At 40.5% G+C, this 23,449-nt stretch overlaps 1 protein-coding gene across 7 annotated transcripts in view; it reads right to left on the bottom strand.

Annotated features, from left to right (window-relative positions):
* Positions 1–1,387: 1,387 nt before the first annotated feature.
* The window catches only part of TJP1 (tight junction protein 1), a gene marked incomplete at both ends in the record, with an annotated part of 220,554 nt that continues 198,492 nt past the window's right edge, over positions 1,388–23,449 (bottom strand). The window contains 13 exons of one of the 7 annotated variants that reach the window (XM_080914833.1): positions 1,388–1,981; positions 3,789–3,932; positions 5,167–5,384; positions 6,898–7,372; positions 10,081–10,241; positions 14,712–14,939; positions 15,458–15,555; positions 15,642–16,514; positions 17,130–17,366; positions 17,689–18,039; positions 21,004–21,104; positions 21,386–21,596; positions 22,135–22,217. In XM_080914833.1, the coding sequence (XP_080770959.1) occupies positions 1,887–1,981; positions 3,789–3,932; positions 5,167–5,384; positions 6,898–7,372; positions 10,081–10,241; positions 14,712–14,939; positions 15,458–15,555; positions 15,642–16,514; positions 17,130–17,366; positions 17,689–18,039; positions 21,004–21,104; positions 21,386–21,596; positions 22,135–22,217 (3,275 nt within the window). Of the gene's footprint in view, positions 1,982–3,788; positions 3,933–5,166; positions 5,385–6,897; positions 7,373–10,074; positions 10,242–14,711; positions 14,940–15,457; positions 15,556–15,641; positions 16,515–17,129; positions 17,367–17,688; positions 18,040–21,003; positions 21,105–21,385; positions 21,597–22,134; positions 22,218–23,449 lie in introns of all 7 variants that reach the window. The other 6 variants (XM_080914835.1, XM_080914834.1, XM_080914832.1 and 3 more) reach the window with 6 other exon arrangements.

The following is a 23,449-nucleotide window of genomic DNA, read 5'->3' on the forward strand; positions in this document are numbered from 1 at the left end:
ATAGTACAGAGCGGCTGTGGGACACCAGACTCAGCATGTGTGTTTTACCTAGGATGGCAGGTGATGTGGGTGATTAGTACAAAGGCTCTAAACAGAATGACAGGGGCTAGAGAGACAGCTTAGTGTGTAGAGAGCACTGGCCATGAAAGCACAAGGCCCCGAGTCTAGACGCCCTGCACCAACGCAGAGACTGAGTATAGAGACGGGATATGTCTGCACCCCCAGTGAGGCTGTTGGGAGGGAGATGCAAAGGAACCCTTGATTCCTGCTCTGCTGCCCAGCCAGGCTAGCAACCTGAGACTTCCAGGTTCAAGGCAAGATCCTGCCTCAAACGTAAGACGGACACTGACAGGAAGACAGCTGAGGTCCATCTCTGCCCCCCCCCCACACACATACCACACACACAAAATTAAAGCAGGACTTGAAAGTTGCTTGGAATGGAAAACAGAGAGCAAATAAACCAAACTAATACTGTATTTTAAAAAGTTTTATTCTTGCAGATTTAGAAATTTGAGATTTTTAATAACCACAAAAGAAATCCTTTCACACCTAATGATTATTAACAGAATGTAGTGGTGTATTATCTAAACAGAAATCGTGCTGATGTGCCATAATAAACTGTCTATTAGTAAAAAAATACACTTTAGGGCACAGGATTGTATCACAAATTTTACAGAAGGGATACTTTGCAAGAATTTAATCAAACTAGAGTAACTGTATTTTTTAAATGCAGCACTTAAAAATGTAACAACTCTGTGCATTCTTTTTCTTAAAAAAATGACCTTGTATGTGTAGAAATGCTGCTTTATTGCTGCAGAGGTCAAAGTTCAAGGCTCAAGAGGTACAGGAGAGAATACAAAGGTAGCCTTAGAAACTTGGTTTTGTTTATGTATAAAAAGGTAAAGTTTATAAAAGTTAATTTACAAACCAAGAACAAAAATGGTATGCACGCATTATGTACATGCGTCCTGAAAACATCAAACATCTCAGATGCATAGCCCAAAGAACAGAAGACCACCAGCCACTCCCCCTTGTCCAAAAAAAAAAAAAAAATTTAAGTCACACCATTATTTTCTTCTGGGTGATTTATACATTTCTGAAACCATCAAATCCACAAATGACTCAGTCTTTTCCATGATACAGTATCTAGATATGCACAAAACTCATAAAAACTTAGTAATACACAGAGAAATAATCTAAGAATTAAAACCATGAGGGTAAGGCATTCCTGCTGTTAGATGTCTGTGGTGATATGTTAATTTATAGATCCAGAGGCCATGGAACCAGGCTCACATGCTTTGGTGTCCTTCCCTAAGAAAGATGTGTTTTCATATACAATAAGTAATTGTCTTCATTTGACCCTCCCTCCCCAAGTTATACATCCCCTGCTGTACAGTTCTGTTAAATCCACTACACTGGTTATATATTCCAGGTGCATTTGTAAAAAATGTGTGCACATTACCTCATGCATAATAAAATAAAATGTGTATGCTAGGCCAAGGCCATAATAAAGTTTGAGTGTACTTTGGAAAGAACAGAACTCAAATGCACCCCCATTTACTGGCTGGTATTTTTAACGGAAATCAGTATGTGAAGTTAAGCAGTGACCATAAAAAAGTACAAAAATCATTACAAAGCAAAATATCTTTGAGCCTCTAGCCAATGCCTGACAGTTCTTCACTCGGTGACATACAGCCTGTAGCATGTTTTCTGACCGTGGTTCAGGGTCATGCTCACTAACCTTCATCAGTTCCGACAAATGAGTAACACTACTAATTGTAGTATAAATTCTAAGAAAATATAATACTCATTAGAGTGGTTCCATTTAGATTTAGTAAGTTCAACCCATGTTCACATTGCTGAGTCCAGTTCCTATATGCAAAGAATTAAAAGTGGTCAATCAGGACAGAAACACAGTTGGCTCCAACAAGGTAATTTGGATCTCCAGGAAGACACTTGTTTTGCCAGGTTTTAGGGTCACCTATGAAAAAAAAAGATCTTGATGTCATTTATGGTTGTCTAGACTGCTACCCACAACGTTTTGTAATTATGGAACAAATACAAACACACGTATTAGAATTTTTTCTATTTCTTCAAATATACTTATATCCAAACTTAGTGCTTGAGTAGGCTTGCTGGCTACAAGCATTTGAAAGCTGTTTTAGATGTCTCTTTTGTTATCCAATTCACTGGCCTTTTAAATATAGGAATAAAGGTTATAAAGACTGGGACAATCACATGGCCGAGACTGTTGGAGTTGCTCCTCAGGGTACACAACTATTAACACCTTCATGTTAGATAGTACTGTATGGTAATCCACTTGAGCCGTGTGTGAGAACACACCAACCAAGCCAGACAACACCAGAGTCCCCCACTTCTGGCTGTGCAACAGTCATGTGTGGCCTCTGTGGGATTCCAACACCCTCTGCCTATAGAGCTCTAAGGTAGGCCTTGGGGTTGAGTTTTGAAGAAACCCTTGGTATTTTCAGATTTACACCTTTCACAAAGATCTGGCAACGGGTATGAACTGTGAACAATGGGAAACGGTCTCTGTGGTAGCCAAGGGAGTTGAGACTCAAAGCTGCCAACTGTTTTTCCCCTAGGCCAGGAGTGCTTCTGTGCCTGGGAGACAGTGAATGAAGAAGCTTTTGTCACAGACGACACCCATACAAATCAGGACCAGAGAAGCTACTAGCCCTCTTGTGATATACAGGCAGCCCCTATAACAAATGGATGACTATCAACTATACCAGTTGTATACTCTGGACTGGAAGATATACATCACGTTTGGTAATGAGTCAAATGGTTTATAAGGAGTCATTGACAAAACCATTCAGACAACTCTCGAAATCAAAGGCATCCTCCTCGTCATTTAGGTTTCTTTTCAACATGCTAGCATTTTGCTGCAATTCAGTACTTACCGACACCACACTTACTGAACAAGTACGTTAGCAGTAGTAATGTGTCTACTGTTATACTGGATCACACAAAGATCTAGCCCTTCTCTGGGTGGGCACACTTCAATGCTCACAGAAAGTGTGTCTCAGGACAACTGAACGGTACTCCATAAACACTGAAGTGACAAAGGCCCAGCCTCTCAGTACTTAACATTTCCTTCATTACTTAACATTAGCCTACAATGCTTACTTACAAAGGAATATTTAAATATGACCCTATTGTAAACTTCGTAATCTTTACATCATACTGGACCAAACTCAAGTTTACTAATACTCACTGATTTATACCAGTTTAGGGTAAAACTTTGCATTTTTGTTCTTCTACGGATCCTATTAGTATGAACAATATTGGTAGTACAGACTGACTTTTAAGTTACTCAGTTGAGAATTATGAAAATGCAATGCAAGCTGTGAAATCAGGAGCCAATGAGCAAAAGTCACGTAAAACAGTGCATATCAGGAGTTACTTAGAGGTTTAGGCTGAAAAAAAAACCCAACCCCCTGGCCAGGCACCATCACTGTGGAAACTTTCTCCAAGGTTAGTATAAATACTTTGCACCTTGAAAAAAAAATCTGATAGATTATAAAATATTTTAAACCCCAAGAACAGCCAATCTTTAGCCAAATTGCCAATTATTAAAAGGTAGAAAAGTCTCCATGGTTCCATATGCACTTATAGCATATGAACCACAAATTTAAAATACTAGTAATGCTTCCAAGGCCACAGGGACAGAGGGAAGATCCGTTCACACACAGCATGGGAAGCAGCAAGAGCTCAGGCATTAATCAATGACAGTTCCCAAAGACCCAGAGACAGAGAAGACAGCATACCCGACGAGGAGTCGGATGATTTTAGAGCAAAAGACCAACCGTCAGGAGTCATGGACGCACAGTGTGGCAAGCGCAGCTCCACGGGCTTCAGGAACTTGAGGCCATGGGGCCCACACATCACTAGGGGGCTCAGCAGAGTTTCACCTGAAGTCAAGGAGAGGTGCATGAGAGATGAAATCTTTCTACTAGATACAGTCCTCACACTCCCTCTGGGTACAAGCTTTCTAAAGCCAACTGACAGTAGCTCTCCATAGCAATGCCTAGAAAAATAGAGTGGACACCACAACTGTAAGCTGTAAGAGTTTAATAGAGTAAAAAGAAATGTGGCATTCATTTTAATATTTTATATAACTTAATGTGGCTGAAACAATATTTCAACACATAACCAGTACACTCCATCTCTGTCCTTATTTTACATTTCTAGTATTATAAAACCCCATATAACCAGGGGCTATTGAATTCTACCATATAAGTCTGTACCACAAAACATTCAAATGTACTTTTTTGCAAATGTTATAGATATTCCCTGGGGGGGGTTGGTGTGTGTGTATGTGTGCGTACATGTGCACATGCTGTGCTAGTGAAGGTCAGAATGCAACTTGAAAGAAATCAGTTCTGTCCTTTGATTGTATGAGCCTCAGAGATCAAATTCTATCTTCAAGGTTGGCATCAGGCACCTATGCCCACTGAGCCATCTTGCTAGCCTATGCTTTTCATTTCTAAGTGTTCGCTATGCATGTGCTCAGGTATTCTGGCAGGGCCAACAGTATGAGTCCTATTGTTTTTAAGGCTCAGTACCTCAAGATAGTGGGTTACAATACCATGTTTAGTGAAATCAAGAACTTCTAAAAGTAATCACACCTCAACTCATCAGCATGCTGATAGATCTAGGAAGGCATCTTATAGTGGCATTCTTAGTTCTCTTAAACTGTTCAGAAACATGCTTCCCCAGCTTCTAATGACATGCCACTCACTGAGTGGTCAATAGTTGCCTCCTGAGGTAAGAGTTGACAGGAAGGGCAAAGCCTCCCTGAGTGGATAATACCAACTATCTTCTTGAGATTGAAGGGCTCACAAATTGATTATGTCAGGCAAAACAGCCTGGCAGTCATGTCAGAGGCCTGCCATCTGACATCATTGCTTTCGCACACTGAGAGTAAAGTACTGTGCGTCCACTGCCCCCCGCCCCCACGCCAGTGATATGACTTCTTTGCAGAAGGCTCATTTGAGAGGCCCTCAGTTGCACAAAGAGAATGCTGAGCTTTGCCTAAAGCATTCAGAGAGGCTTCCAGCTTACCCCTGTGGCTGGCTGCCGTGCACAGGTGCACTCAGGGCACACTGGAGTTAGTTCGGTGAAGCAGACAATAAGCACACTTACCTTTCTCTTTATCTAAAGGTGGAAGGATGCTATTGTCTCTGCACACTTTGAAATAGATTTCTTGCTCAATTCCTTCAGGAATGGCTCCTTGTGGGATGATTATACTAACACCAGTTTCTATGGAGCTCAACACACCACCATTGCTGTTAAAAATGCCACGGGCTGTAGCCACTACAGTGTGACCATCCTCATCTTCATCTTCTTCCACAGCGGAAGGACTGAAGGGTCAAAAATGGCAAGTGAAAACAGTATAAATACTGTTATAGTAAGTATTCAATTTTATTTCTCCAAATAATTTTAGAAGTTCTTTACTTAAGGTAAGTTTTTAGTGAGAGGTCTTACTCATAGGGCTAAGAGCATGCCCTTTCTGGAAAAATCAAAACTGTCTTTCTGAAAGTAGAGAATGAGGCTACTATTTACCAGTGTCATTTCAATATATCAAACATGACTCTTTGGTCTCACAGTTACCATGGGTCTTAGTGAACATCCACGAAATGGGTGTTCTAAATCACAAAGTCATTGAGGTTCACAGTGTAGCACAGAAAAGAGCTTGTAATAAAGATTGTAGTCGACTTTGGGATTTCAGTGCGCGAGTACACACACACACACACACACACACACACACACACACACACACTGTCCTTCCTTAGTACATCCTGAATCCCAGTAATCCCACTGCCTATGCCGACAAAGGTTCCAAGGTAAGAAGGTCTGGTATGGTATACCTCAAAGACCCAAGAAAGACAAAAGGCAGAGGATGAAGCTATAAATGAACACTTCAAAATTGGAAGCTATACTATGAAGACTTTGTGAAGTAAGGTTTTAAGCCACATTTTCATGTGATAGAAAAGACCTAACAACTTGAAGTATGTGAAGGGAAGTCAGTTTCTCTCTGGCATGACTGTAGGGTCAAGGATAGACTTCTGAAGCAGACCGAACGGCAGCAGAGCCCATCACCTGATGTGCTAATACCATGTAGCCTTGCACGGCAAGAACCCTGCTACTGACCGACTACAGGAAGGCAGACTGACAAAACACCTTGAGAAGCTGACTTCAGGTGCCCTTCCTGGTCCTTGGCTCTACCCGTGAGCACTTCTCCTTCAGGGACAACCTGAAAATGTCTAAAGAGGCTGAACTGAGTCACATGGCTTTGATCAATTACTAAGTAACATGTAGACAGAAAAAACTGTCTGAGAGAGGCCATAGGTAGACTAAACTATCTTACTACTGCCTTCAATAGCCATTTTGAGGTCACTACATTTCTATTCTTTCTTACACCCTAGCTGAATAAATAGTAAATGAGGAATACATTTATCTGTCCATTGTATGTCACATCACAGGTTACTAAAGCTATGGGCTCTGAGATCACATGACCACAGGCTCACCACCCTCTATGCTATGCTGGCTGGGCAAACTGGCTTCTGTTTCTTAGTCTGAGTTATCAGTGACACCGCGATAATGACTGTATTACTGAGCTATGTCCTCATTAGCTTTAAAATGAACATCTTTAACCTCCTGGAGGACGTTCTACAAAATGGTATCCACTATAGTAACAGTTCTGCTTACAGGTGTAATTTAATTTATCATTTCAAGTATTATCATATAAACTACTTCAAACTATAGCTACAAAGCTTAATCCCAGCACACAGGGGGGTAGGAGAATCACTCTACCTTCCAATTAAAAAAAATCATGTCAAGCAACACTTTGAACAAGGCAAGTAAATATCTTACCTCACAGGAACAGCTTTAGGCATGGTGCTGATGTTGTTTATTTGATATTTAGGCTTATCTGTGTGAACAGAGAAAGTTTCAACTCCACTGTCAAACTCAGGAGGCTGAGCTGAACTATGAGCTTTCATAAGAGTTTTTGGAGAAGTGGGAGGTTTTGAAGACAATTCAGGTTTATGTACAGTTTCACTCGGCAGAAGATTATGGTTGAACTTTGGGCTTTCAAATTTGCGTTCAAATGGCCGGGCAGAGCTCGTGTAGGGCTTTGGTGTGAATCGATTGTACGCCGGAGTGATGGTTTTCTGAGTTTGCTCAGCTCCATTAACTGGAGCTTTGTCTGGGAAACTTTTCTGGGGATAGAAAGTCTGAGGAGGGTCTTCCCGGGTCGGTGGTCTGAAAGTTGCTGGTTTATTTTGAGAAGGGGGTGGGTCTGGTTTAGACATATATGAGTTCTGAAAATCCACAGATACTGAGCTGCCTGAAAAACAAACATACACATTTTAAAAAATAAAAACAAACAACTCCCTGAAACCATTGTAATAGCCCTTTGTTTTCTTTACTGGCATTAACATGTCCTAAAGTAAAGAGTAAAGTCCTGGATCCTGTGTGATACTGAGGGAGACAAGGTGGAGTGTAGCCAGTTGCCTCAGATTCAACAAGAGGCTACGAAAGCACTGGCCTCCTAAGACAGATGTCTTGAGTAACTCTGTTCCACTATCTATTGAAAATTAAAAACAGAATGACAAATTTGATTGTATGAAACCCATCAGTACTGAAAAAAGAAGTCTAGCAGCTACATACTGGTAGCAGATGGTTGAAATGTGTACTAAATAGTTAAATGCTCATCAGCATTAACGTTCTGTGCAGTACTGACGTGGCCATCAGAGAAACATGAAACAAAAATAAACTGGTCATTAAAGATCACATCACAACCAGGAAACGGGCAAAGTTGACAAACAGGACAACTTAGGTGTCCCTGGCGATGTGAAACAACAGGATGGCTACACTCTGCTGGAGCAGCGGAGAACAGAACCACCAACCCCCATTGAAATCACAGAAAAGGAACATTGGTGAGAAAATGTCAATTTTCTTTTGTATTAAAGAAAAGATTTTTTTTTTTTTAAAGCTATGCTCTCTTTTACAGAACTAGTACAATACTGATAACAAAATCAGACAAAGCCAGTTTGGGAAACTATTAATCCAAAATTTTCATAAACACAATAATGTAACCACATTAAGATAATAAGGTAGATAAATCAGAGGATCCTGTTAATTTTAGAAGTAAATATTTTTAATTTTTAAAGACTCCTCTTCCATGTGACAGGTTTTTCTATGTAGCCTTGGTTTCCTGGTACTTGCTCTATAGATCAGGCTAGCCTTGAACTAACAGGTATCTGCCTGCCTCTGCCTATATGAGTGCAAACGCATGTATGTGTGTGCAGCACATATGTGCCCAGTGCCTGTGCAGGCCAGACTATGATGTTGGAGCCTCTGCATCGGGAGTCACAGGCAGTCAAGGGCTGCCTAATGTGGTGCTCGGAGCCAAACCCAAGCCTGCTGTAAGAGCAGCAAGTGCTGTTAAACACTAAGCCATCTTTCCAAGTTCACAAGAAAAAAACGTCCAACAAAATGCTTTCAGCAAACTAAGAATAGAGACAGCTTCTAACTGTGATAAAATGCACCTGTTAAAACAAATCAATACCAACAAAATCTTATAGCTAGTATTACTTAGGGAAAAAACAAATCTTTCTTCCTTAAGGAGGGGAACCAGCAAAAGATGTTTGTTGGTTTAAAGCATTTGTTTTTCTTCCTTGGGTAGGTCACTTAACTGTGCATAGAATTTGCTGTCTATCCAGGTGGTGGTGGTGCGCACCTTTAATCCCAGCACTCAGGAAGCAGAGGCAGATGGATCTCTTGAGTTCAAGGCCAGTGTGGTCTATAAAATCAGTTCCAGGACAATTACACAGAAAAATCCTGTCTTGAAAAACCAAATGCAACAAAACAAAACAAACAAAAGATGGGATGAAGAGATGGCTCAGTGGTTAAGAGCACTGACTGCTTTTCCAGAGGTCTTGAGTTCAATTCCCAGCAACCACATGGTGGCTCACAACCATCTGTGATGGGATCTGATGCCCTCTTCTGGTGTGTCTGAAGAGAGCAACAGTGTACTCACATACAACAAATAAACAAATCCTTAAAAAATAATAAAGTAAAAACCAATTAAAAAAAAAAAAAAGATTTTGCTGCATAACCCAAAAGTGCCAAAACTAAAGGCATGTACAACCACATCCATGTGTAAGTATGAGTGAGCTATGTGTACAATAATTGTTCTGTTTCTAGAATGCGACCCTCCAATCTGACTCCCACATAATAGATAGGTTCTAACACATGTCAAGAAGAGATAAGCTGCATTATATTAGGGTAGAATACTATCAAGCTATTCAAATGAGTAAGCCACATTCATTGAGCTTTTTATTGGAAGATAAAAAATACTTTCTGTGCAAGAATGTATAGCTGATGTCCATATTTTAAGATGGAGCATAAGTCTTTCAAGGCATCATTCAAACATTTAATATTATACTTCTTTGGTGTATATGAATGTGCGAATCCATTCATTCCTTCTAGCATGCAGGTTTCAGGCTGGAATTCACCTCAGGCCCCAGGAAGCCATCTAACTTGCTAAGCCGTCTCCATGGCCCTTAAATGGTTAAACTGAGGCATACCAATTACATGCTTTCAAGATGTGGAGTTTGGTATAAAAGTAAGCTATATTTACAAAAATACTGGTGGGTGGGGATGGGGAGCTTGACAAAACTCCATTTAGCTCCAAGGCTGATCCAATATAATGGTCATTTATATAAACAGAGGATAGCACACTACACACTCACTTTCTTTTCAGTGAGAAGTAGTATGTAGTCCTGGCTGGCTTAGAACTTACTACATGGACAGCAGTGGTCTCACACTCAGATTCATCCTTCTCTCACTAGGATTAAAGACGTGGACTACCACAAGAAAGAAACATACATTTTTGACAAAATCTACTTTTCACTGTTACTAGCCCAAACATTTTTTTGGACCTTTTAAAAAAATTGTTAAAGTCACCTAAGTTTCAAAACTGTAAGAATTTAACTTTATAACCATTACTCTATTACAGTAAATATCAATGTCTTAACTTCCTACCTTCACCTTGGGTGCTCTTGGGATGTATGTGGAGAGAAGAGCTGGACAGAGGTGGAGCTGGTTGGCTGTACTGTGAGGGCAATGGAGGAGGAGGAGGCATAGCCTGGGATGGATCATAACGTTTCTCACTAAATGATCTATCCACAGCATCAGTTTCCGGTTTTCCCCTATTTAAAAGAAAAAGAAAAGAAGAAATTTCAATGCTGGAGAATGAACCCCATCACAAAACTTCTGCTGTTTCTTAAAAAAAAAAAAAAAAAAAAAAAAAAAAAAAAAAAAAGTATCTAGAAATTTCACAATTTCACAATTTACTCTCATGAGTATAGGTACCAACTCTACCAAAATATACAAACAAATTCATCAGCACAAGAAATGTCAAGACAGCACAGATACTTGAAGAATATTAGTAAAACATCCAGAAGATATCTATTTAAAAAGGCAGATGAAATTTTGGGTATACTTTTAATATTTGTGACATTAATAAAAATTGTAGATTTAAGGAAGTTTTGCAAATATTTTGAGAAATGTTATTTTGGCACAAACCTTCCTTAAAACTCACTTCTAATTCTGTATCTCAGGTACAGCTTTTCAACTGAGCTGTTACCAGGCAAAATTAGACAAAGTCAATGGATGGGCAGGGTTGTGTTCCAGCAGTACTGGAAAAACAGGGCATCTTTAAAATCTGCCCTGCTCTCTTGCTCTTTTGCTCTGGTTAATGATTGCTAGAGTAGCAGACACTATTTTACAAGGCTTGTCTAGTAAAAATTGTGCCATGTAGCCTTAATTTTTCAAATTGCCAATTATAAATAAGTAACACATAAAATTTAAACAAAAGGACTCTAAATAGACCCATAATTGCAACCCTGCCACCTGAGCCTTACTGCAGAGTGCCAAGCTGCACCGGCGTTATGTGCACAGACAATAACATGTATTTGAAATGTGTTTTTACTTTCATACAGCATTTTTGTCGAAGATAATCCAGTTTTATGATCAGCATCAAAATTAGCTGGTACCTTGCTGACACGTATCTAGACTTCAGCATTAGAAGACACATTAAGATCTGAGAGTGCACATAATACCGGTGACACAGTGAGGGACAGCTCATGGAACAGCCTCACATCGATGCCAGTCTTACCACTTGATGTTCCTTTTCAAGTAGTCATAGCTAGTGTAAGAGCCAAGAAATCTAGGTGATGGCAAAGCAAGCGCAATAGAAAAACGAAAGAAAACGGTCAATCTAACTAAGATTTACAGCAAATAGAACTCAAATGTCATTTAAATATTAACCAACATCCACAATCTTAACAGTTTGCTTCATAAAAGAACATACTACTCACTCTGACACAGCCATCAGAATCAGCAGTAATATTAACACATTATTAACTTAGTTATGCCCTCCCCTCCACCCCACACGTCTTAGCTGTCTCTGCCATCTGCGTCCTCAGCTTCTGCTCACCTACACCACAGCAGCTAATGGTGAGCAAGGAAATGAGCCAGAACAAGGTACAGCTCAGTGGTAGGGCACTTGCCTATCACACCTCAGGCTAAACACTCAGCAGCACTCAAAAAGAAAAGCAAAGAGTTGCTGGATGGTGGTGTTTTTAATCCCAGCAGAGGCGGGCATATCTGTGAGTTTGAGGCCAGCCTGGACTACACAGAGAAACTCTGCCGTAACAACAAAAAAAGGAAAAAGTAATGAAGTAAGACAATAAAATCATGAGTAAGTAAAGCCCAATTTAAAAAAAAAAACAGGTGGGGGGGTTGGGCAAAATGACATAAGACAGGAAAAGGGACACATGTCTCTTGACATAACAGGTATACTGATTCCTTAATAAAGATGGCTTGGTAAATGAAAACATGTAGACCTCTCAAACATGGCCATGATCAATGGCATTCTTTTCTAGTAAGCCTCCGGTAGTGAGCTAAATCTTGTGGTGGGGGATGTTTATGTGTAAGGCTGTCACTAAACACACTCACAGCTTCTCTCCCTTAATGTCACAGGAACAACAAGTACTACCTGCCATCAACCTATCTTCTACACTTAGTTCTCAGAAAGCAAAATGGCAAGAGAGACACTATCTATCTCACTCAGTGGCAAAACTCACCAGCGAGACTCAGACCAGACCCCTGTAATTAGCGGTGGGTGGTTGACTGATGAAACTAGCACTGGACCCTCTACTGAGTGAACTCCACTAATCAGGAAACACTGGGTCCAGCAGTGGTCCAGACCCCTTCTGAACGTTATAGAACACAAATCACAGTTGTCACTCTTAAAAAAATCAAATTAACATAAAATCAAAAATGCTTTACAAGTCAGATCATGCATTTGATCCTAGCACTCGGGGGGGGGGGGGGGCAGACAGATCTGTGAATTTGAAGACAGACTCTTCTACACAGTAAGTTCCAGGACAGCCATCGAAATATAGAGAGATGACGCTATCTCAAAAACGAAAACAAACAAACAAACAAACAAACAAAAAAAGCAAACCAACCAACAACAATAACAACAACAAAAAACCCAACAACTTTTTATCTGATTCACTGGCATAAATATTTTTTATTTTATTTTATGTGCATTGGTGCTTTGTCAGTGTAAGAATGTTGCTTGGGTCTCCTGAAACGGTTGTTATAGACAGTTGTAAGCTGCCAGGTGGGTATTGGGAATTAAAGTCTTCTAGAAGAGCAGCAACCAGTACTCTTAACCACTGAGTCACCTTCCAAGCCCCAGCATGAATATACTTTTAAGGCTATATCTATATCCTATTTATCAGGTATGTAAAAAGGATATCGTATGTCTTTCAATCCCTTCGTCTTCTAACAGGAATTAACAAGTTTAACACAACACTTAAAAATGAGCACTTCTGAGCCCAAGAAGAGGGCTCAGCAAGTAAGGCACTTGCTTTGAAGCTTGACAACCTGAGGTCAATACTCCCATCCTCCCCATACCTAAACTCACACAGTGGAACATAGGAACCAACTCCCCAAAGTTGTTCTATGAACTTCATGGGTACAAAGTGGTGACCTTTTCCAAACAAACAAAGGTATTTTGTTTCGTTTCTTAGAGATATATTTAAAATAAATGAGTACATGGAGCTAAAGAAACAGCTCAGCAGTCACAAGCACTTGCTGCTCTTGCAGAGGACCCTGACTCAGTTCCCAGCAGGAACATAATGGTTCATAACTATATTCAACTGTAATTCCAAGGGATCTGATGCTCTCTTCTGGTCTCTTGGGCACTGAGCACGTATATAGTGCACATGCATACATGTGGGCAAAAGACTTGTACACACTATTTTTAAAGATAAAATGATTCCTATACAATATTCCATTTGCCTTACCAAAAACTGAACTTAAATGTTCTATCTAGATACACTGCCAGGCACCTGTCTAGCGCTGTGCTGGGAAATGTATAATTTAATGCAATTCTCTACTACATCTACTGCAGTACCAAGTATTCATCTAGAGTTCTCAAAACCCATTTCTTCAATAGAAACAAAAATTTAAAGAAACTAAGATGTTCTAAATCTTTACTAATGAAATCTCAGAAAACCGAAGGAACTAAATTGGGTCTTCATTATTACAAGTTTCAAAATATAATCTAAAAGAATTTTACTCAGTACTATTGAATACCGACACATAATCCTGAGAGTGGAGACTCAGTAAAAATGTGCCTTTAATCTTGGGCACAAAACTCACATGTCTTATGTCTGAGCCACAGTTCCATTTACTTAAAGTAACTGAGCGGGGTGGTGCATTAGAAATGGATTTCAGCTGGAATGGAATGCCTCTTGTCTTGTGAGTTTATCAGGTAAAGAATGTAGTCCTTCCCTGAATTTAGAGGCTCCCAAGTACCTCTTGGACCTTGCTTTCCAGACCATTTTAGGATTTGTTTGGGCAGCTCCCATAATTTTCTAAGCAAATTCTTTTGATGAAACCTATGGATTTTGTTTCTATGGGTCTTGTTTTGTGGAGTATGAGCCCACTGGTGCCTGTGTTGGATCATATCCAACTCTCAGTCCCAAACTCTGTAAGGATCCAAGCAGCTATGTAGCAACAGCAGGAAGCACTAATCCTCCAGGAACAAGAATAAAAGTGCACTAGCATAGAAGTCACTAAAGGGAAAAGCAGACAGGGAAACAGACTGTGAACCCAGAACCCTGCCATTGCATCTCACTCGATCATCTGTAAGCCAGACTACAAAACTCAACAAATACCCCATGCTCCGAAAAGAAAGAAAAAGGCAGCTCTTCTCACTTTTGTGAAACCAAGACCAAAAAATACCTGAGTATTCCCTATGACCCCTCACCTACCTAGGTGTATGTCTTAGAAGACAAAAACAAAGTAAGGAAAAGATTATCATTAAGTGTGTCTCCCTATATGGGGAGACTGAAGATTCTTCTTGACTTGAGGATCTTAAGCTCGGTCTGTTCACTAAAACTCTTGCTTTTAGCAACTTTCCTTACCTCAAAACTGTGTGTATCTGATGTTAGGGTTAAGAGTAAAAACCACAAACTACAGACCCTGGAAAGCAGCACCATGAGCAGCAGCACTGTCCAGTTCCCTTAGAACTTCAACTCTACATTATGCAGGTTAAACTTTTGTTTCATCTTAAGTGATTCTTAGGTCAAACAACTTACTTTGAGGAATAACTAGAGAAATTTGGTTGACTCTGAGAATGAACTGGCTTGGCAGGCTCTGAGTGGTGGCCAGCAGGAATATGTCCAGGAGGCTTGCTCTCAAAACTTCTTCGGTCAAAGTAAGAGAGCTGTTTCCGGTAATACTCTTCATCCTCTTCAGGGTCATAATGATTTGATCTAACAATATCTTCGGGTGGCTTCACTTGAGGTTTCTGGGGCTCTGGGAGCCTGGTGATGAGGAACAAGTAAAACAATTTTCAGGTGTTAATTTTACAAAGAAGCCTGGCTTCTCTGCTACTCAGTAGCTGTGTGCTACTTACTGAAGCCCCTAACCTTAGCAGCTCTGCAATACAGAGAATAGCAAGTACTTTACACACCTCCCTAAATGAAGAACTACCCAGATATAAATCAGCTTTGTTTGTTTTTCCTCCTACAAAGGAACAGTTCAGGCTCTGAATGTACTTAAAATGGAGACAACAATATGGCTTTAAACGTTGGTTTCAACCATTTGTTTTAAGAACAAAACAACCCAACTTTTCCAAACATTTGTTTACTAATGTCACAGGAGCATATGAAAACTCTCCCCCCTGTAGTGGGGTTTCATTAGGAAAGCTGGCTGCTTATATTAGAGAGTAAGGTCCTCTCTTTCTCTTCACAGTTCTCCTTCACTGACTAGCAATCAGTGTCTCTCTAAGAAGCACACTTCCCTGTCTGGACTCATGCCGGATGCTATGGCGCACACCCACCTGTACAGTGTTTTGTCATGCTCACTAAACTGACTCTGAGGAACAGGCTTAGAGCCAGCAAGAGAAGCACTTGAAGGTTTTGATGCTACTTCTGGAGGCTGTGGAAAAACAAGAAAGAGACAGTCAGCAAGAAAGGCACCATCGGAAGGAGGTGGGACCCTCACTATGTGTCCACCGCCTTTACCTTAAAGCTGGCAATGTCATTCCCATCTTTCTTGTTCTCCAGAGACGCAGACCTTTTGTTTTCAAACATTTTGACTCTGGTGAGCACAGACTGTGGTTTCATTGCTGGATCCTCCTCTTCTTCAGTTAGGGTTGGGGGTGGAGGCTGTGGTTTGGTAGTTGAGGGCAGAACTTCTGGCTTATGTTGAGAGGAAGGTATCAGAGGAGGAACAACTGCAGCACCATGGAGAGGCTCGTAATGGCCTGTTTTGGAGGTAAATCCTGAAGGTGGTACTTGCTCATAACTTCGTGAGTACTGGTCAAAGTACTGCTTGGGCTCAGATGACTTAGGACCTGCTGAAGAATAGGGCTGTACAGCTTCTGGCCTGTACCTGTTGTGCACCTCATATCCAGTGGTTGGCTGTTCCTCATGTCGGAGAGTAGAGGTTCGAGGCAGCTGCTCGTAGCGTGTTCTACTGTCATAAGACAGAGGGGCTGGCTCTTCAAAACGCTGGAAATAACTTCGTTCTAAAGCCTCTTCAGGATGTTGCCTGGAGTCTAGGTCTCGAGGATGCTGATTATCAAAAGGCCGAGGTTGGTAGGGCTGTTTGTCATCGTAGTATGACCACTGGTCTTCGTAGGGAGGGATTCGATCTTCAAACCGTAGGCGATGCTCATAGTTCCGGGGAAAGTGGTCTGTGTAACTTGAGGACTCATACCTGTATGTGGGCTGCTCAAGGTCTCTGCTGGCTTGTTTTTCCACATATGGAAGCTGGGGTTCATAGGCTAGAGTTGGCTCTTTATCTGGCCTCTGCCCTGGGTGACCAAGAGCTGGTTGTTTTAGAATATGGTTTTGTCTCATCATTTCTTCAGGGTATGGCTCCTTCCTATACACCTGCATTTAAAAAGTAAATAAATTTGAGGGCAGAGGCTTGTTTTTGATTCTATTCTACTTTATTAGGCAGTGACAAATATCAAGTGAGAATTTTAAATGTGAAATGCTATATTCTACCACTTCTAATGGGGACACAGAAGATTAGTGGAGAGAGCTAGTTCAAGAGAAAGCTCACAATTTAAACTACAGGTAGGCAGGCTTATGCTTTAGTTTATACTTAGCAGAAAATTAATTCACAGAATGACTGCTTCTATTTGATTTTGACATTGAAGATAAAAATCATGAAGAAAATTTATGGACACTATAATTTATATAAACATAAAAATGTTATGATGAATCTCAACTATATATTAAAGGAGTCTAAAAGATACTAAAATCAAAATTAAAAGTAATAAAAATTATCGAAGCACAAGTTTTAAAAGGATTGGTCACACAAATAATCAATATACCATTGGAAGCCATGCAGACTACAAAACTGAAATGATTTGTCTGTGGAAAGCACTCGAGTGTATGAGCCCAGTTAAAAAAAAGCAGAGGGGAAACTCAAAGGGCGAAGCAGTGATCATGTGCCAGGTAGATGGCGAGCAGCAGTCAGCAGCACTGCAGCACAGGTACCTTTGCTGGCTCTACATGCGACGGCACTGATGGTCCTTCATCTCTGAGCATTCTGTGAGCTGCCTCAGTACTCGGTGCTCCTAAACAATCAGCTTGTGGTGCGTGCGAGGTGGAAGGAGCTGGGGTGGGCTCCCCCATAACATTAGTTAAATTTACATTATGATTAACTGCAGAGGCTGATGATGCTGGGTTTGTTTCAGGCGAAAGGTAAGGGACTGGAGATGAGGCTTCTGCTTTCTGTGAAGTGTTTAAAATATTTTAGATATGTTTGTGTCTCTTACTAACCTCCTGCTCAACTTAATAGTGATCGGTAGACATTAGGTGTGCTGATTAACAATGTTAACTAAGACCTCATAGGCCACATTTCTGTTAAAAATTTCATTATAATGCTGTGTAAGATGAATGCAGAAAACTCAGAATAAAGCCCTTAGTACTCTCAATCTGAAATTGAAGATAAGTTGTAATCTGAGGAAGAAAAGGTATATTCTTTAACTTATCACCACACGCTCAGACTTCATAATGCACCTCTACCTCTAAGCGCCGAATGCTTGCTGCTTACCTGTTGAGAGGCTGTCTTAAGTCCAGGGGAGTCTATTCTATGAATAGCTTGTGGCTGCGCTTGTGGTGAGTAAGGAGGATATGTTTGGTTTTCATGATGCATTCCAGAGGAATCCTCTCTTACAGGCTCAGAGGACCGTGTAATGGCAGACTCCGGTGGAGTCCCCACCTCATCATTAAGAGTTTCATCTAGTTCTTGATCAGTGTAGGCCCCGCCTTCTGTATCTGTGTCTTCATAGTCAGAAGTGTGTCTACTGTCCGTGCTATACATTGAGTACTCACTACCTGGGGCTGACAGGTAGGACAGACGATCATCATGCAAATCAAGGTCATCACTTGTAGCACCATCCGCCTGGGTCAAATAAAAGTAAATTAAAAATTTTATTCAGTAGTTCTTTAAGAGATGGCCTTTACTTTACAAGAGAGATTGAAAAGAATATTTTCCTTTGGAGAAATCATATCTATTTCTTGAAATTTCTGATGAGGAAAGGTCAAGAAGATTGTACAAGCACACATGCAGATACACATAGCATCCCCTGAGATCAGAAGGGCTCGGATGAATCAAACAGAGGCTGACTAGCCAGGCCAACCTAGGGCCCAGCCACAGAGAACAGGAAGGAACTCTGGCATGACACACAGATATAAACCTAGTCACTAGCTGTTCATCCAAAAAGCAAGGTGAAGAAGAGAATGCTATTAAACCAAGCTCACACAAACAAGGGCACACTGACAGAACAGCACTCATGAGAGCAACTTTGAAAATAAACCCCACAGTAATCTAAGTAAGAAATACTCTATAGTTACGGAACTTTTTTTTTTTTTTAAATTGGAATTTGGCCTTTAAAGCTTTTACAAAATAACAGAAAGCCATCACCTGCAGGGTGGCTATCCCAACTAAGAAGACATTCTTTCATATTTTTCATAGATGTAGTAGCCAATGGATGAAAAAGGAAAATGTTGTTGTGTTTGTCTTTTGCAAGTAATTAAGACTTAATTCCTAACAGTGTACAGTGGTGAGCTTCAGAGCAGCTCAGAAAGAAACCGAGAAGTACAGGAGGAAAGGGAACTATGGGTCATAGCTAACAGACTCACTGAACAGCAGTTTGAAGCGAGTGAGTACTTGGGTTAACAGAGCAGTATCTGAAGATACTGCATGACAAGTGATGGAACTAGAATCCTAAAATCACAAGGATTTCTTCCAGTACGGCATGGCCCACTGCGTGAGAAGTGTTGAGATTCACTCTCTAGGCAGATGCGCTAGTAGTAACCAGCAGGGGTGGTGCGGTTCTGAGTCTCCTATGCCAAGCATGGTCTTGGGAGCCAGATCTCCTCAATAGTGCTTTTCATGTCCTCGCTTGCTTCAGTGAGAGGCTGACCGCAAGCACTGCCTTTCTGGTAAGATGAGTGAGGGGAGGCTGTGCTAGGCTAGGGGCAGAAACCCCAGAGCTGTGCTCGGTTACAGGAAAATCTCTCCCACCGATCGCTGGCTTCCATAATGGCTACTGCTCAAGAGAAGTCTCCTTGCCGTCTACTTTAACCTTGAACTTGCTGGGAACGAGTTAAAGCTTGTAGAAGAACCACAGAATCCACCAATCTATCTACCTTCTCGGAATACAGAAGTGAGCAAGAGCCATGGGCTGTTTTGAAGTAGAAAATATATATCCTAATGTAAAGAAACTCTTAGGATGACATTTCTTGATTTCACAGGGAAAATAAGAGTGTGTCAGATCTTGCAAAAAAAGTAACTCTGTGGCAATTAAGTCAAAAGTCAGAAAAGTTGGTGAAAATGAAAAATCTGTCTCCAATTGTCTATCCATTCTGATAAAACATATTGGATGAAAGGAGCAGCAAGAGAAACCAAGTGTGATTTAGGTTATAATAACTTCTCTGATTTACAAACCACATCAAACTAAGCAATAATAAATATTCCATTTTCCCTTACATAAAAGGCTGCAGTAATCCTTTATCTTAAAACAAATCCAGGTACATAAAAGTATTACAAAGAGATATCATAGAAAATTAAGATTCATGGATTAAAAAAAATAAACTTGCAGGCAAGTATGTATAACTTGGTACATTTGGGGAATAAATTTAGACTAATTTTAAGAACTCAGTTCAAAAGGAAAGTGACATTCTACTTGGCAAAGTGTACTAGAAGAATTATGGAGTTGCACGTGAAGAAGACTCAATCCTTCTATCAATTGCCACAAAAGTAAACCTTGGTGTGTTGCTGCAAACTGGTGTAGTGAATTCTTCAGAGTGGTTTACTATCATGTCTGCACAGCCGTCACCCAAGACCGTCCACAGTGAGAGCGACTGGTGCTTTATAGGAGCCGAGAACAGTGTGCTACCTCCAGCTATAAACGCCTAAAGCTGTCCTTGCAGGTCACATGTTTCTGTCTGGACTCACTGAGCATGCAGCATGCATTGCCAGAGCATCTGCACAACAGCCAGGCAGAGGAAGGGAGGGTCCATGCAGGGGCAAAACACAAAACTCAAACAAACAAGGCAACATAAAACCTTAAAATCAAAAACAAGCCAAAAACCCAGAGGGACTCTCAATATTCCCTAACAACCACATGGATCTGACAAAGGTAGAAGGCATTAAAAACAAAGATTCTTTCAACAGTGTTCCTCAAAGAAACAATTACCTCTCCAACAAACAGATCTTTCTCATCAAAGGACTGCTATACATGAAGTTGACACCAGAAAGCAGCTACTCTAATGCTAGCTATTTAAGTATGGGTTAAAAACCAAAGTCCAAATTAGTGTGGTTATTGTTTTCCAGGTGGCTGTTAAAGATGTTCAGGTGCCACTGGAGGAGGTAGAGGGAATTAATTCCTAAGGTAAAATGTGAGGAGGGCACAGGGTCTACTTTCAATATAGCTTGGAGCTTCAGTGGGCTAGTGGCTCCTGCTACATTCCTGATGGCCACTGGAGGGCGGTGTTCTACACTCACTACTTGTCATTATAGGAAGGCCTCCTCCTCAGGCCCATAAAGCTTTGGGGAGGAAACTGAAGTCAAGTTTAAAGCTGTCTCTCCCCAAGCCACGTAGGGACAGAGTCAAAAATGGTTCTTAGTGTAACCTGAGAATTCTTTAACAGAAAATCCCAATAGACTAGTAATTTAGTTGAGAAGATAACAAGCTTTCAATTTTCTAACCACTACATACAAATGATAAAAAGCATTTAAAAAGCGTTTCCAAAATTTCTTTAAAATCTTGACCTTGAAAGAAAAAAAATAAAAAAAACCAATAACCAAAAGAAAATTTTAATTAGCTATGTAAGTGTGAAAAAGTGGTAGGAAGCGCCATACCTTCCCCTCAGAGACCCACACCAGCTGGTTTTGTTGCTGCTGAATCGCTTCTTTCAGGGCACCGTACCAACCGTCATTCATTGAGTTTAAGTTAATTGTAGCTGGAAATGAATGAGTAATATAGTCTAGTGGTTAGAACACTGCACAAGTAGGAGACATTCAACCCCGTCCACCGTCAGTCTGCAGACAGAACAGTATTTCATATTTGTATTCGGCAATCATGATACTTTTTCTTTCAACCAAACATTTCTGCTTTTATATCAACAGCAAGTTCTCCAAGCAGAGACCATAAAACTTTAGCATTTGAACAGCATGCCCTTTTACTTCTAGATGACTGCCTGAACATCCTAAGGTGAAAGAACACTTTTAACATTATACTCACTTGTAAAAAGATGGTGGTTATTTTTACGAAGCTTATGAGACCGTTCATATAGCTTCCTGGCACTTTTCCGAGACTCTGGACATAACCTCATCCTCATTGTTTTGACACCTTGCTTAGAGTCAGGGTTAAGGAACACAACAATTGGATACCACTGCGCATAATTAAGACGATCGACTGCATTTGGCGTTACATCTAATAAAGCATGTTTATCCTAGAGACAGGAAGGAAAATACAAAGACACAAAGTGCCATTAAAACTTACTTTCTGAAAAACACCACAGGCTCTGCTATACTTAGAGTTGGTTGAACCGTGATTGCTACAGCGCTTGTTACAACTTTGTAATCGGAGTTTTCAGCTCATTTTAAAAAGCTTTTCATCAGCTACTTTTAAGATCCAGCCATGACACTTGTAAGGTAACTAACTATACCTGTGCTTACTCTGTAAAAGTCAGTGCAGCAACTCCATGTTCCTGAAGTTCATCTCCTTTCAGAGATACACTCTGAACTGCACTGCTCTTACAGTGCTAATTACACCTAAACATCAGTGTTCTTATAGCAATGAAGATTCTCGTGTTGATCACAACTGTCTTCTTGAAACTGTTATTAATGCTTTTATACAGCAAGGGCTTAATTTCTTCAGGCGACCACAGCAATGGTATTGGGAAATCCTCCCTTGTTACATATTAAATCTCCTCATCAAGACCATAAGCGCTATTGTTTATAAGGAATGGGTCAACTTAAATGACTTACTTGATCTATGATTTGCTTGATTGTATGAAGGCGAATAATGCCAGAGCTACGATGGTCAGTCCCAGCATCTCGTGGTTCACTTTCTATTCATGAGGACAGGACAAAAACAAAACAGTATTTCTACTGTTAGATCACAATGTCTTGACAGCGCTCACTACAGTCACGCTGGAAGAATATTTGGCTATGGAGCTGTGCCATACACTGTGATGTGTTTTGCAGTATGGATTCTATCCACTAGAGGTCAGTGGCAAGTTATCAAGGAAAACCCCTATTCATTTGTGTAAAAGGCAAAAGTATTTCCATCACAAAGGGTGGAAATCTCTAAAGGATATGGCTATCTACTCCCTAACCCCTGACCCTTGACCCCTGTAAGATCCACCTATACTAGGTCAGACAATGTTTTCCAAGAGAACCAGGATTAAGAGAAGGCAAGTGAGGCACTTGCTTTTGGGGTAAACCAAGGAGATGAGAACTTTAGTAATCAAAATAAATATTATAATGTGGTACTTTAAAAAAAGGTCACAAAAAAAAAAATCAATGTGCTAGGAAAAGTTATCAAATGTGATAAAGACTTCACCTACATGAGATAAAGATTTTAAAAATTGTACTGATAAGTTTGCTTTTACTACGGCTAGGAAAATAAAATTACAATAAATTCTTGTTTGCTACAAACAAAATGTTTTTTTGTTAAATCTGAGTTTTGATATGCTTACTTTTTCTTCAATGTTCACTCAATCCCATTAATATTCCTCAAAATTCCAGAAGTTATGTGCTTAAGGATGCTTTTTGTCCTTTGTCTTAGTTTCCCACCTTCCTCCACAGTGACACACACAAAAAATATGGTCATCTGTGTGGCACACAGACACGGATGCCATGATGGGCTAAGATCTGCAATGATGCTGCACATGGCCAGCGGGTTTCTGGGCAGACAGCTCATTTCCGCTCACAGAAGTGTAAGCACCGAAGCTCTGAGGAGCCAACATGGCACTGTGAGGCAGCGTGGGAGGTCATCCTGGCAGCCTGCATTACCTTATTCATAACATGTCTAATGCAGCACAAGTACACATTAAAGACTAGAGTTTCAGCTGGGACTACTTTCAGTACAAGAAAACTCTTCTAGCCCTAACTCAAAAGGCTATCTATAACTAAGCTTCCTAAAGTTTCCTGTGGGGTTGTGGCATAATCTGAGGAAACCAATGTACTATCCTATCCCCTAAAGCTACGTTTTGGAAACCTTCACACTTGCTTTCCCTCCCTTTGGAAGCCACAGACTAGGTTCTTCAGAAGAAATGCTGCCTGTGTAAAATAACCAAAA

This window comes from Micromys minutus (assembly GCF_963924665.1).
Source record: "Micromys minutus genome assembly, chromosome: 3".
NCBI classification, from domain to species: Eukaryota; Metazoa; Chordata; class Mammalia; order Rodentia; family Muridae; genus Micromys; species Micromys minutus.